General features: G+C 56.1%; 1 protein-coding gene across 2 annotated transcripts in view; it reads right to left on the reverse strand.

Moving 5' to 3' along the window:
* Positions 1-2,239: 2,239 nt before the first annotated feature.
* Positions 2,240-12,301, reverse strand: part of Cdc42bpb (CDC42 binding protein kinase beta) — a 99,108-nt gene continuing 89,046 nt past the window's right edge. For both annotated transcript variants that reach the window (XM_042261208.2, XM_042261209.2), the window contains 10 exons: positions 11,800-12,016; positions 11,630-11,692; positions 9,675-10,274; positions 7,205-7,302; positions 7,020-7,104; positions 6,761-6,878; positions 6,529-6,646; positions 5,950-6,055; positions 5,787-5,857; positions 2,240-3,499 (listed from right to left, as the gene is read on the reverse strand). In XM_042261208.2, the coding sequence (XP_042117142.1) occupies positions 3,368-3,499; positions 5,787-5,857; positions 5,950-6,055; positions 6,529-6,646; positions 6,761-6,878; positions 7,020-7,104; positions 7,205-7,302; positions 9,675-10,274; positions 11,630-11,692; positions 11,800-12,016 (1,608 nt within the window). In that variant the 3' untranslated portion in view covers positions 2,240-3,367. The remainder of the gene's footprint in view (positions 3,500-5,786; positions 5,858-5,949; positions 6,056-6,528; positions 6,647-6,760; positions 6,879-7,019; positions 7,105-7,204; positions 7,303-9,674; positions 10,275-11,629; positions 11,693-11,799; positions 12,017-12,301) is intronic.

A 12,301-nucleotide genomic window follows, 5' to 3' on the forward strand; every position in this document is an offset into this window, starting at 1 on the left:
CTAAAATGGTAGTTATTCTATCCCTTCTCGCTTCACCTCCACCCCGCTCCCTCCCTCCCTCCCTTCCTCTTTTCCAAGGCAGGGTCTCACTATGCAGCCCTGGTTGGTCTGGGACTTGCTATGTAGACCAGGCTGGCCTTGAACGCACAGAGATCCTTGTACCTCTGCTTCCTGAGTGCAGAATTTAATTGTCAAAAGATCATACTCCTTAGTAGGATCACATTCCCTAGACACGAGGCTTAAATTCGTATGTGACATTTTTGTTGGTTTTTTTGAGACAGAGTTTCTGTGTAGTTTTGGTGACTGTCCTGGATCTCGCTGTGTAGACCAGGCTAGCCTCGAACTCAGAGATCATCCTGGCTCTACCTCCTGAGTGCTGGGGTTAAAGGTGTGCACCACTGTTGTCCGGTGTGACATGTTTTAGACGTGTATTTCTCACTAATAATATTGATGGAGGAAAAAACTGCCCAGGAATGGGACATCATGAGTTTGGTTTGATTCAACACTGCAGTGGCCACCTGCAGCCAAGACAGGCCTACTGTTTAAACCTAAGGCGAGTGGGGATCAAATGATGGTTAGATTGTTTTCCTCTTTCTAGAAGGCATCTAGGAGGGACCTCACAGTGTGACTCTAGCCATTCCACTAGTGATGAAAGTTCCTGAAAGCAGATTCTGGTGTCATCATCCTCAAGACGAGCCTTGGAAGCTAAACTTTCCCTTGCCAGGATCTAAGCGAGGTTATCTAGCTGGTCACCTGGGACTGTCCAACCCACAAGGATTTAGAGAGAGCCCACTTTTATCTTGACTGGCCTTGGCCCAGGACCTAATGGAGGAAAATGCCCACCTAGGCCATTCTTAAGTTTGGAAGAAAGGTTCAACCCGAGCTCTGAAGGGATCCAATGCATCACCTCAGGCTGCGGCTCAGGCTGTGGGACCACAGCCCACTGAAGTGGCCCAGGAGCCTGCCTCCTAAGGGCCCCTTCTTTCTTGGACTGACACTCCCAAGCTTCCGCCCCCTCAGCACGCAGCCGCTGGATGTGCCGCGGATGACAAGGACGTGGGGGTGGTGAGCTCCCCGACAGGAGAGCTTATTCCTGGACAGTATTGTGAGAACAAGGTACTGGGTGAGCATCCAAACAAGGACCAGCAGGGGAATGAGGACCCAGGAGACCTATAAAGCCCAAGCCAGAGCCCATTAGCACATCCCCAGCTTTTAGGGCCTGTCCTACTTAAGGCGTCCTTGCTGTGATAGAGCACCATGACCCACTGTGCTCAGCCCTTAGCCTGGCCTGGAGCAGGGCCAGGGCGACAGGGCCACCAGTGCCAAGCAACTTGGGGAGGAAAGGGTTTACCTGGCTCATGCTTCCACATCACTGTTCATCACTGAAGCCGCCAGGCAAACGGGAACGAAAGCAGGGCAGGAACCTGGAGGCAGGAGCTGGTGTGGAGGCCGTGGAGGATGCTGCTCACTGGCTCGCTCCATCTGGCTTCTTCAGCTTGTCCCCCATGCGCCAAGACATGGTCTCTGTGTGTAGCCCTGGCTGTTTTGGAACTCGCTTTGTAGATCAGGCTGGCCTTGAACTCACAGGGATCCACCTGCCTCTGCCTCCCAAATGCTGGGATTAAAGGCGTGCCCATGGCCCAGTTTTCTAACAGAACCCAGGGCTGGCCCCTCCTATTCTGAAACTGCTACCTTTGATTTTCTGGGGCTGGGTCATGTGTTTTTCCAAATGTTTAATCCTTGATGTTTGTACCAGGGAAGGAGCTCCTAGACGAGCAGCTGACCCTGCAGCCACCCTCGTGCCCAGTCAGGGCAGGCTCTTGGTGTCCTCATTTACCAAGCCTTACAGGAGGAGGTCCGAGTGGCCACTCTCCGACCTCAGGAACGCTGACTCGTGGGAGCAGGTCCTGCTGGCCAGGCCGCCCTGCACAAGCCTCCCTTACGGGCTTGTCCACTGCTTTGCTGGGTCTCACAACACACTGTCCTCCAAGGCTGCCTGCCACCTTTGCCTTGCTGCTCAGGCCGGAAGGCCAACTGTGCAGAGGCTGCTTGGGGGGACTCGCCGGCCTGGTGAAAGCGTCTGAGCAGATCGCCCCTCCTCCTACCGCGCATCTGCCTTGCCTGCCATGGCACAGCTAACATGCCAGCTTATGCTGTGGATACAAGTGCATGTGTACACCCCTGGAGAAATTCACCTGTGGGGACAGTGGGCGACCTCGCACTCAGACAAGCCACCGGGAACTGTAAAACTGCTGTCTTTTGCTTTATTGACAGGTAATTGTTCAAAAATGTTCTCACAATTCAATAATTACAAAGACTCAGACTTACATGAAAAAGTAAAAACCAGAGTCCCCAGCGCCTGCCTGCCCCAGCACAGAGCTGGGAGGGTGGATGGGGCAGGCAGGTGCTGGGGGTGACGCACAGGCATGGCCAGCTGTGCCACAACCCTCAGTGCCAACTCGGCCAAGTGCACATCCTGAAGAGCGTCACCAAGCACGCCAATAGGAAAGGGAAGCCTGTCCCAAAAGAGGACAAGACGTGCCTGCTGCCCGTTATCGCAGGCCTTCAGGCAGGGCTGCAGGCCTGATCACTCAACACAGGGAGGGGTGAGGTTAAATACATGTGGCGTTCCCGGGCCTGCGCTGTGGGCCGGTGTGCAGGAGTGTCGGGCGACTCTATGTGACTGACTGGGCTATTAAGCACAGAGGCTCCATGCAGGGTGAGGGGAGAGGGAGGGATGTCCCAGGGCCTGCGGCATGGCTTCCCAGGCTCCGGCCTTCTCTGAGCTCAGCAGCCATGGGCTTGCCAGCCCGGTGTGTGCTGGCCTGCAGCGGGCTGGGCAGCCACGGAGCCAGTGCGCAGCTGCCCTCACTGCAGCAGGGGCATCTCGTGGCTGCGGCCCAGCATGGACTAACGCGGACACAGGCAGTCAGGACCGCTGCAGCTGTGTCGGGGTGAACTGAGTGAGAGCCACAAACTGGCCTCTGCCTCCTTGACACTGGGTGATGCACAACTTTCGTCTAAGGTCCTTGAGACAGTTTCAGGAGCAGGGGAAGGGCTGGAGGCCACATCCCCAGCATCTGCCGAGGAAGCCCATGGGTCAGGGCCTGGGTGGTCCTGGTGGGAGGTGAGCGGTGGTCCTTCATGTGCAAACGGAACAGTGATGCCTTACGGCTGTGCAGACGAACACATCTGGTCGATTGCCACCAACAACGTGGCACACAACTGCTCATTATAATAAAGATTATTTTCTCTATCTACAAACTGATTCTACATTTCCTTGGACAACACTGGAGGGTCAGCTCAGTCTTGGCACTGATGTTGGGGCCATCTGGGCTCCCGGCCCCACGCTGCTATGCTGGCCACCTCAGGCGTCACAGGCTGGCTGTTCCAGGCCTTCCAGAGGGAGCTGGCTCCGATGGGGTGAGTTGGGGCTCGGGGGGCCGCTAGGGTTGGAGCTATTGGATGGAGTTGAGTGTTTGGTGGAATCCGAGTCAGGCTGCCAATGCAAAGAGACATGTGAGAGGCGGGCGCTGCTCTTGCCCCTTGCATGAGAGCACACGCTGTAGACAGCCTCGGGGGGCCGTAACTTTGCAGGTGAGGACGTCATCCACTGCCCCCTGCACTCGGAAGTGACTTAGGACCTCTGACTGCAGGAAGAAGCCTGGAGCCAAAAGACACTCTAGGAATAAACAGATGGGAACTTCATCGGGGTCAAAGCCTGCCACAAAAGCCTACAGATCCCATATTCAAGAGAAAGCGCTTCCCTGAGGCTGGGGACAAGAATGACCTCCTTTCCTGCCCAAGTTCAGCACTGCACTAGAGGGGACATGACAGACACTATCTACAGGTGACACGATTCTGCACACAGCAAGAACGAACCAGAACTGCAAGTGAATTCAGCAGGCTCAGGGTTCAGTATCAACATCCAAAACTCATCTGCGTTTCTACATACAGCAGACAACGTGAAAACCAGACAATTCAAGTCACAGCAGCACTGAAAATAACAACGGAGGTGACTTGTACACTTACAAACCACCACTTAAGAGGCCGGAGAGATGGCTCAGCAGTTCAGAGTGCAAACCGCTCTTGCAGAGGACCCAAGTTCAGTTCCCAGCACCCACTAAGCAGCTCAGAACTGTCCCTAACTCCACCTCTGGTGGATCTGGCCTGTGCTAGCAACCACCACACACACATAATAAAGAAGATTCAAAAAAATGGAAAGACCCTATATTCATAGGCTGAAATATAATCAAGATGGTATCAATCCCCAAAGTGGCCTACAGACTCCATGTGATCTCCTGAAATTCCAATGGCCTTTGGCAGAAATAGAAGAAAACCTGGGCTTGGTGACTCTGGCCTATGATCCCAGCTGCTTGGGATGCTGAAGAGAAAGGGTCACAAGTTCAAGGTCTCTACACCCATACACATAAATAAAAACAAAACCATGAGATAAGACTGCCTTCAATGGAGAGCAGGGCATCACCCAGCATGCTTGAGAAGAGGGAAGGAGGTCCCTTCTGCAGTCTGCACTGGAGAAGATGGCCAGTGTGGTGAGCCTCAGGGTTGTAAAGGGAGCAGGAGAGAGGCCATGTCAATCCCCACTTCCACGGGGTGGCCATGGGTGACAGGCCAGCTCCTGTTTCCAGAAAGACCTAAGTCTTGAACCTCAGTGCTAAATGCTAGGTAAGTCCTATCTCATCTGTTTCTCATCCCCATTCCAGAAGGGAAACTGAGGCAGGGGCCACTGTCACCTTCAAGAGCATGGGAGTGTTGCTGCTCACACCCTCACAAGTGTTCTAGAAGGTAAGGAGCACAGGTGACCAGAGAAGACCCTCCGAGATACACACACACACACACACACACACACACACACACAAGCTGGACAGAAGGGCAGGTGTGGTGGCACATGCTCAGAACTCAGGAGGCTGCAGGGGAATCAGGAGTACAGAGCCCGCCGGGCAATGGACTGAGAGCCTGTCAGAAAAAGCAAAGACAAGCAGGGTCCATGTGGTGGCCACACCTTTCATCAGCACTCAGGGGCTGGCAGGGGCTGGCAGGGGCTGGCAGAGCCCGGTGAGGCTTGGTCAACATCGTGAGTTCCAGGCCAGACCCGGCTTTATGGTGAGACCCTGCATAAAAGCAACTAACCCCTCACAAAACAAAACTACAGGACAAAGTCCAGAAGGAGGCAAGTGAGGTCGTGCAGGCCTGTGATTCCAGAGCTTGGGAGAAAATGGCAATACACGAGGCCTGAGCATGCCCCTGCCTCAGGGACATTCTGTTAGGCACAACTGCCTACGCAGCAGGACATGGAACTCACCACTACACCCCAAGATGTAGGGTTTACTCCTGGAGAATCAGGAGTTCAAGGTCATCCTCAACTACACAGTAAGCTGGAGGCTAGTCCGGGCTACTCGAAACCATTTTAGGGAACAGAGAGGTTCAAAGGAGAGACACCTCTGGCAGAAACTCACTCAGCTCCACAGGAGATCCTCATCCCTAGGGGTGTGTACCTGGTGACCCCACAACCTTGGCTACACTGCTGGAGGTGGGCCTGTGACTCACGATGGGCAGCTGCCCATCCTACCAGGGTCTCTGTGCTCAGACCACTGTATTCCAGGGAGTGCAGAGCTCCAGAAGGGTTCAGACTGCGCTCCCCGTTGTACGGTGTCTTCCTTGTCCCAGTTCTCAGCCAGCTGGCCCTGGGGTCACAGGCACACAAGAACGGCTGTCTCCACTCTGCCGGCCCCATGTGCCCATCCTCTGTGCTGGAGAACACATACCTCTCTGTCAAAGTCCTGGTCAGGATCGGACATGCTCCTCAGAGGCACGCTCACTCCAGGCTCAGAGCCACCTGTGGACAAGGACACCCGTGACCTCAGGGAGAGGCCAAGAGAAAGACGGAGAGTGGAGGTCCCGCCCCAGCAGCTGCCCGCCCCCCGGTACCTGATGAGGGCCATGAGATGTAGGGCTTGCTCCTGGCCGGGGGATGCCGAGGGGGGCCTGGAGGGGCAGGGCCCTGCTTCTCCTCCTGGGCAGTGGGTGCAGCACTCTGGGGAAGAGCAGCACAGGAAAGTGGTCTGTGAACATGGACCAGGAGCACAGTGGGGCTGCCACAATGAGGGGTAATGACAGGCTGGCTGTAGGTCCCTGGACATGGCTTCTCATCAGTTAGAGCTAAGAACGGAAGACAGCCATGTGCACCACTGGACCACAAATGCCTCAACTAAGAACCAGCAATGGCAACTGCAGAAAAATTCCACAGAAAACGCTGTTTAAAATGAAGACACAAAAACTGTAGACCTCGTCTGGACAGCAGATTCCTAGGGACACGAGTGGACACAGGGAGGTCCAGGAATGGCCCCATAGTACTGCAGAGGGTTTCACAGGCCAGCACAGCACACTGGGGCAGGGCAGGCCCACGGGCCTGGGGAGAGGCTTCTGGGGTCTGGCCTTAGGACAGTCTGCCAGGCTATCCTCACAGCAGGGGATGGAGCCCATGCCCACACCTGGCTGAGCACGCACCAGAGGCAGGTCCATGAGCACCTGCATCCCATCCCCGGGGCCCATGTGAGCCACGTGGTTGAAGTTGGTCGGGTTGGATATCATTTTGGATCTCAATTCTGGGTCTCTGAGCATCTCCCTGCAAAAAGGAAACATTTGGGATTCAGGAATCTGGAAGCATCCTCCAGGCCTTGGTTGCACCATCACGGGGCCCCGGGGACCCCGTGACTGGAGCCAGAGGGACCCGCCTCACCGCCTCTGCTGTATCCTTTCTTCCTCCGGAACCTTGAACACGAAACGCCGTTTGCTCCGAGTCCGCAGCATCTGCTTCTTGCTGTTGTCCGAGGTGTCGGGCACATTGAGGACCACTCCTGTAGGGGGGCAGTCACTGGGCTGCTGCATGGAGGTGCAGCCATACGTGCCGGAAACGATCCCTCAGACCGCCCAGCAGGTCGGGGGATGGACGCGGCCTGTTCCATCTGAGGCCGCCTCCCACCCGTGGGGAAGCTCACCTGAGAACTTGTTCTTGAAGTAGATGAGGCGTGGGGGTTCACAGCCCAGCAGGTTGAGGGTGCCCTCGGAGTTCAAAGGTCGTATCTGTGGAGGAGTGGAGGAGATGCATCGTGTGTGTGGCAGCAGGAAATGGGGTGTGTGGGGGGGGGCAGCCGCCCTGGACGAGGCCACCGCGCTCTCTTACCCTCCGAAGGCCGATGGTCTGCACCCACTCCATGGTGCGCACGTCGAAGACATCCACCCCGTACTCGCTGTAGACTGTGACGTGGGAGGGGCTACAACCTGGGCAGACGAAGCAGAGCAAGTAAGCCCGAGCTCCAGCCTCGCCTGCCCTCTCAGGCCACGGCGGCATCGGCGAGGAGCAGGCGCATGTGCGGCCTGTGTGGGGCTCAGAGGCCTCCGCTCTCCCACAGCACAGCCAGATGTGAAAGCTCATTTACAAAGTTGACTTCCTCAGCTCAGCTCTCCTAAGAAGTGAGCTTGGCGGGGCTCAACCCGTTAAGTTCAGGCAGGGACCACATTAGCAGACAAAATCTCCACTTTCCCTTTCTTGCACATATAATATAGAGGTCTTTTACCTGCATGTACATCTGGCACCACGCTCATGCCGTGCCGAGAAGACGAGTAAAAGGTGCCAGATCCCCCGGAACTGTACTTACAGATGGCTGGGAGCTGCCGTGTGGGTGCTGGGAATTGAACCCCAGTTTCTAGGGGAGCAGCCCGTGCTCTAACCACCGAGCTACCTCTCCAGTCTTCTAAAATGATGGAAAGAAGCAGCCAGGTCTCTGGGTGGGTGAGTATTCCGCAGACTACACTAACTGCTTTGCTCTGGGCATGACTTAGCGGTCTGCATTTCACACGGGGACACTAACTACCCTGCAGGGCAGGGCCTCACTCTAGTGCGAGCGTGTAGGGATGGTGCCCTCTCCTCTCTCTCCCAGCACTCTCGAGAAACGCTGTCTGTTAGGTTCTGACAACTGGTACACAGCAGATACATGCCCAGCGCCCTCTGCTGCCATGAGCAAGAGGTCTAAGGAGACACCCTCATGTTTAGGACACAACAAACAAAGCCCACCTGAACAGCCTGCCAGACCCAAGGAGTGGCTGTCTACTTTTCCTCAGCTCCGCTGTGGCACATTGCCCAGCCGCCACCAGGAAGCTGCAGTGTCCTTATGGAAATGCAGAGTAATGGAGGAGGTGCACCCTGATCCCAGGCTGAGTGCTGGAGCGCCTCTGCACACAGCTGGATTAATGAGGCTGTAAGCACTCACTGGGAATGTGCTCTAGGAGCTACACTATGGCTCTGCCTGATTCCAGTCAGCCGCAGTCAGCCTAGACAAGGTAAGATGCTGGAACCAGCCACCACACCCGTCCAGCGTGCACATACGAGTGTGCACACACGAGCGGTTTTTGAATGCCATGTGCAGAGGCCGGCCCTCAATTACCTCTAAGATGAAAACCCCCGGCAGGGGATGGTGGGGTGAGCGCTCTTACGTGCTCAATGTATGGGACTTCAATCCTGATTTGTCAGAAGGGACGAGGTTCCAACTGGAAGGTTTGAAGAAAAACAGACACCACAGAGAACTTGGGAGGCCGTGTGCTTCCGAGTGGGCAGACCTGCAGGCTGGGTGCCTCTGCACCTCGGTCTCCCGAGACAGGACGAGGCGGCACCACAGACACTCACTCACGCAGAGGGGCTCTAACAAGTACTTCTCCACCCTCGAGCTCCCTAACTTCTCCCAGCTCTAAAGCTGGCCTGGAGTCTGCTACACACGGGGCTGAGAAGGAAGACCATGAAGGTGGAAGGCAGCCCACTGCGTGTCCACGCTAGTGACCCGTGCCAGGATTAAAAAGACACTGCACTCGGGGACCTGAGAACTGCAGAGAAAAATGAAATCTCGAAGTAGGGAGCGCATGGCAGAGCGCTGCACGGACTGCCTGTGAGGGACAGGAAAGGGGCGAGAAGGGTCCATCAGCCGGGACAGCCTGGTGCCTAGCTTGGCCAGACCGGGAGGAGGCAGCCCTGCTGTTTTGGTTGCCCACCATCAGAGGCTCGGTGTCAAGACCAGCCTGTGCCCTGCCGGCCGCAGACCTCACTTCCGACAGCTGGGCAGGGTGGAGAGGCCAAGGCCTCCCAAAGGAACAGAGTGCCCGGCTCTCCAGCCTTACGGCTTCTCAAGCAAAGCAGGGTGTTCTGGCCTCTGCACAGCACCCGCAGTGCGCACACACAGTTAGTGCATTACAGACCCATAGGCTCCGGTCCACAAGGGCATGGCCTGGCTGGCACTGGAGTTAAGTCTCCTGGTGACCAATTCCCTTTAGCTCTATCCTGCCCTGTGAATTGCCTTTTGAAAGGAGACTCCAGGTCCCTTTCTGCCCAGGAGGCCACCTGCTGTCACACACTGAAGAACAAGCGGGTGCTCCTGGCTCGCTCGCTCGGGAGGGGGCTGCTGGCCAGCCCCAGCACGGCCCAGCCCCAGCACTGCTGTGCAGCGCCAGGCCTGCACACGGCCGTCTCTGGATCACCCGGGTCGCTCTGCTCCCCAGCTCTCAGCTCGGGGACCGGGAGACAAACCAAAGCCAAGAGAACACATGCCGACTGTCCGCGTGAGAAGCAGCAACAGTGATATGGCAACAGAAAAACATATACATACTACAGGCGACAGGAGCCGCAGGCCACATGAGCTCCTGCATGCGTGACCTCCGGCCTTGAGGGTCCACGTACAGTCCCATGTGGCTGAAGCAAAGCAGGTACTCCTCACTTTTGAGCTCCACAGCACAAAGGGCATCGAAAGACTGCTGGGAGAGGAACGCAAGCGAGGGGTCAGCGGGATTTACCAGGTCTAGAGGCGGCCCGTCCCCCTGGATGCTCAACAGAGAGAACCCAGAAGGGTAGCCCACACAGAGCCTGTCCTTGAACACGGCCATCCACTGCACGTGCCCTGGTGCCGCCACCTCGCTCAACTTCCTGTGGAAAGGCTTAGTTCTCTGAATTTCGTAGCAAAGGATCTGTCGCTTCACGGCGACAAACAGGCAGGTGGATGAACTCTTCCTCAGGGTCCCTGTTGCTATGAGTTGGCAGCCTTTCGTTTCTGGAAGCTTGATATCAAAGTTGCTTGCTTCCGCTCCGTCAAAGGAGGACCAGGGGTAGAGGTGCACGTGGTGGTTCCGGCCACAGAGGAGGATGACGATCTTCTCCTTGGGCGCCAGTTCGATCTGGTACACCTTCTTGCAGTCAGCAGCGCGGACGATCACTGTGGTCAGAGGATGCAGGTGACGTGCTCTGGCTGACATGGCCCCTCGGGTCCCTAGCAATCCTCCCACCACAGCCAGCCCCAGGGCCAGTGTTGCAAATGTCCCTAACAGAGACACAGTGGCGCTTGTCTCAGCTACCTGACAACCCTGACCCGCCACTGCCTGTCCTGTACTGGTGAGCCCGAGTCTGGCTGATACTTACAACACAGTAAGGCTTGTGAGCCGGGTCTGGAGTTCTCCAAGCTCATGCCCACTCAAACTAGGACACGAGCCGGCTTAGGACCTCCTCCTCCTTCCCTGGTCTAGAGCCTGAAGGACTCAGCTGCCCACGTGCTCTGGCTCACTCTCTCTCAACAGGAAGGGGCCATGGAGTAGGAAAAGGCAGGAAAGGCCATCTTCCCTCGCCGGCAGGAGAGGGACCCAGGAACTCCGCTAAGTTTCAGTGCACCAGCATTGCTGGGTTCTCCTGAGGCCCTGGGACTCACCACCCTATCCCCGTCTCTTTAAAGAACTCAACAGAGGTCAACAGAGGCCAGATGTGGAGATGCACACCTTTAACCCCAGCACGGGAAGCAGAGACAGGTGGACCTCTGAGATTTCCAGGTCAGCCTGGAATACAGAGTGAGTTCCAGGATGGCCAGGGTTATGGCTGTCTCAAAAATAAGTAAGCAAGCAAACAAACAAACAAAGAATTCAACAGAGGGCTAGCAAGATGGCTCTGTGTGTAAGGGTGCTTGCTGCCAGGCTGCAAGACCTGCGTTTGAGTAACAGGACCCACGTGGCACAGGAGAAGCCAGCCACCACAGGCCGTCTTCTGACCCCTGTACTTACACATGTGCACACACACGCACACAGAATTAAATATATGTGCGTTTAAAAAATTAGCCTGCCAGATGGTGGCGGTGCCTATTTTTAATCCTAGCACTTGGGAAGCAGAAGCAGGAGGATCTCTGTGAGTTCAAGGCCAGCCTGGTCTACGGAGAGAGTTACAGGACAGGGCTACACAGAGAAACCCTGTCTTAAAAACAAAACCCAAACAAATAACAGTACAGACATAACAAGGCCCTCCGCTGTTGTCTCCATACACAGAAAACACGTCCAGGCACCTGAGCGGGCCGAACGCCTGCGGTGTCAACTGGAAATTCTTCTTCTCCACTTCGTACCTAAGTCCTCCGACACGGTCACTCGGTTACATAACAGGATGTCCCTTACTGTACAGCGCTGGAGATGGACCCCAGGGCCTCACACCTTCTGGCACTGTGCCACACAAAGTCCGAGTGAACCACTGACCCCTCTTCTCAAGGCCCTGTGTGTCTGGAGCAGTCAAGTGGGACTCAGGGGGCCTCTTACTCACCATCTCGGGTGAGCTCGATGACGTAGAGGCCCTCTTCCAGGCCGACTGCAATCCTGTCTCCATCTGGGGAAACAACACACGAGTCCTGTGAGCCAAGGCCTGCTTCTTCAGACAGGAGAGACGATGCCTACACGTTCAGATGGAGGGAGCCACAGGCTCTGCAGACATACCCACGATAGCAGCAGCAAGGACAGCCTTGATGAGCGGCAGGGCGCTGTCGTAGGCCTCCTGGGCGACGTGCACTACCTGGCTCTTCAGCTGGTTCTTATGGAGGATGGCCTGCAGCCCTTCAAGGATCCCGACCCACTTCCTCTTCTCATTCTCGTTTTCTGTCAGGATGAGCAGTGAGCTGGTCTTAGAAGGTGAACCTAAGAGAGAGGCCGTCACCTTCATGAGAGAGACAAAACAGACAAAACCATGAGCGGCCAGCCAGATCAGAGCAAGGACTGTGCTGGAGCCACCCAGACACAGAGGTCACAGACAGGACGGATGGAAAGAGGCTCAAGTCCCCGTCCCTGTGCTGCCCCAAAGGCCACCAATCTCCTGAGCTGCCAGTCAGGCCCTGGCAGGCCACTAACAGGAAGGGCAGTGCCGTGGACACACAAGTCCCTTCCTGGCCATGTCGGTTAACTCTGCTCCTGTCAACACGGTCATGGAAACACACATTCTAAA

The sequence above is a fragment of the Peromyscus maniculatus genome, chromosome 14 (assembly GCF_049852395.1).
Source record: "Peromyscus maniculatus bairdii isolate BWxNUB_F1_BW_parent chromosome 14, HU_Pman_BW_mat_3.1, whole genome shotgun sequence".
Classification (NCBI taxonomy): domain Eukaryota; kingdom Metazoa; phylum Chordata; class Mammalia; order Rodentia; family Cricetidae; genus Peromyscus; species Peromyscus maniculatus.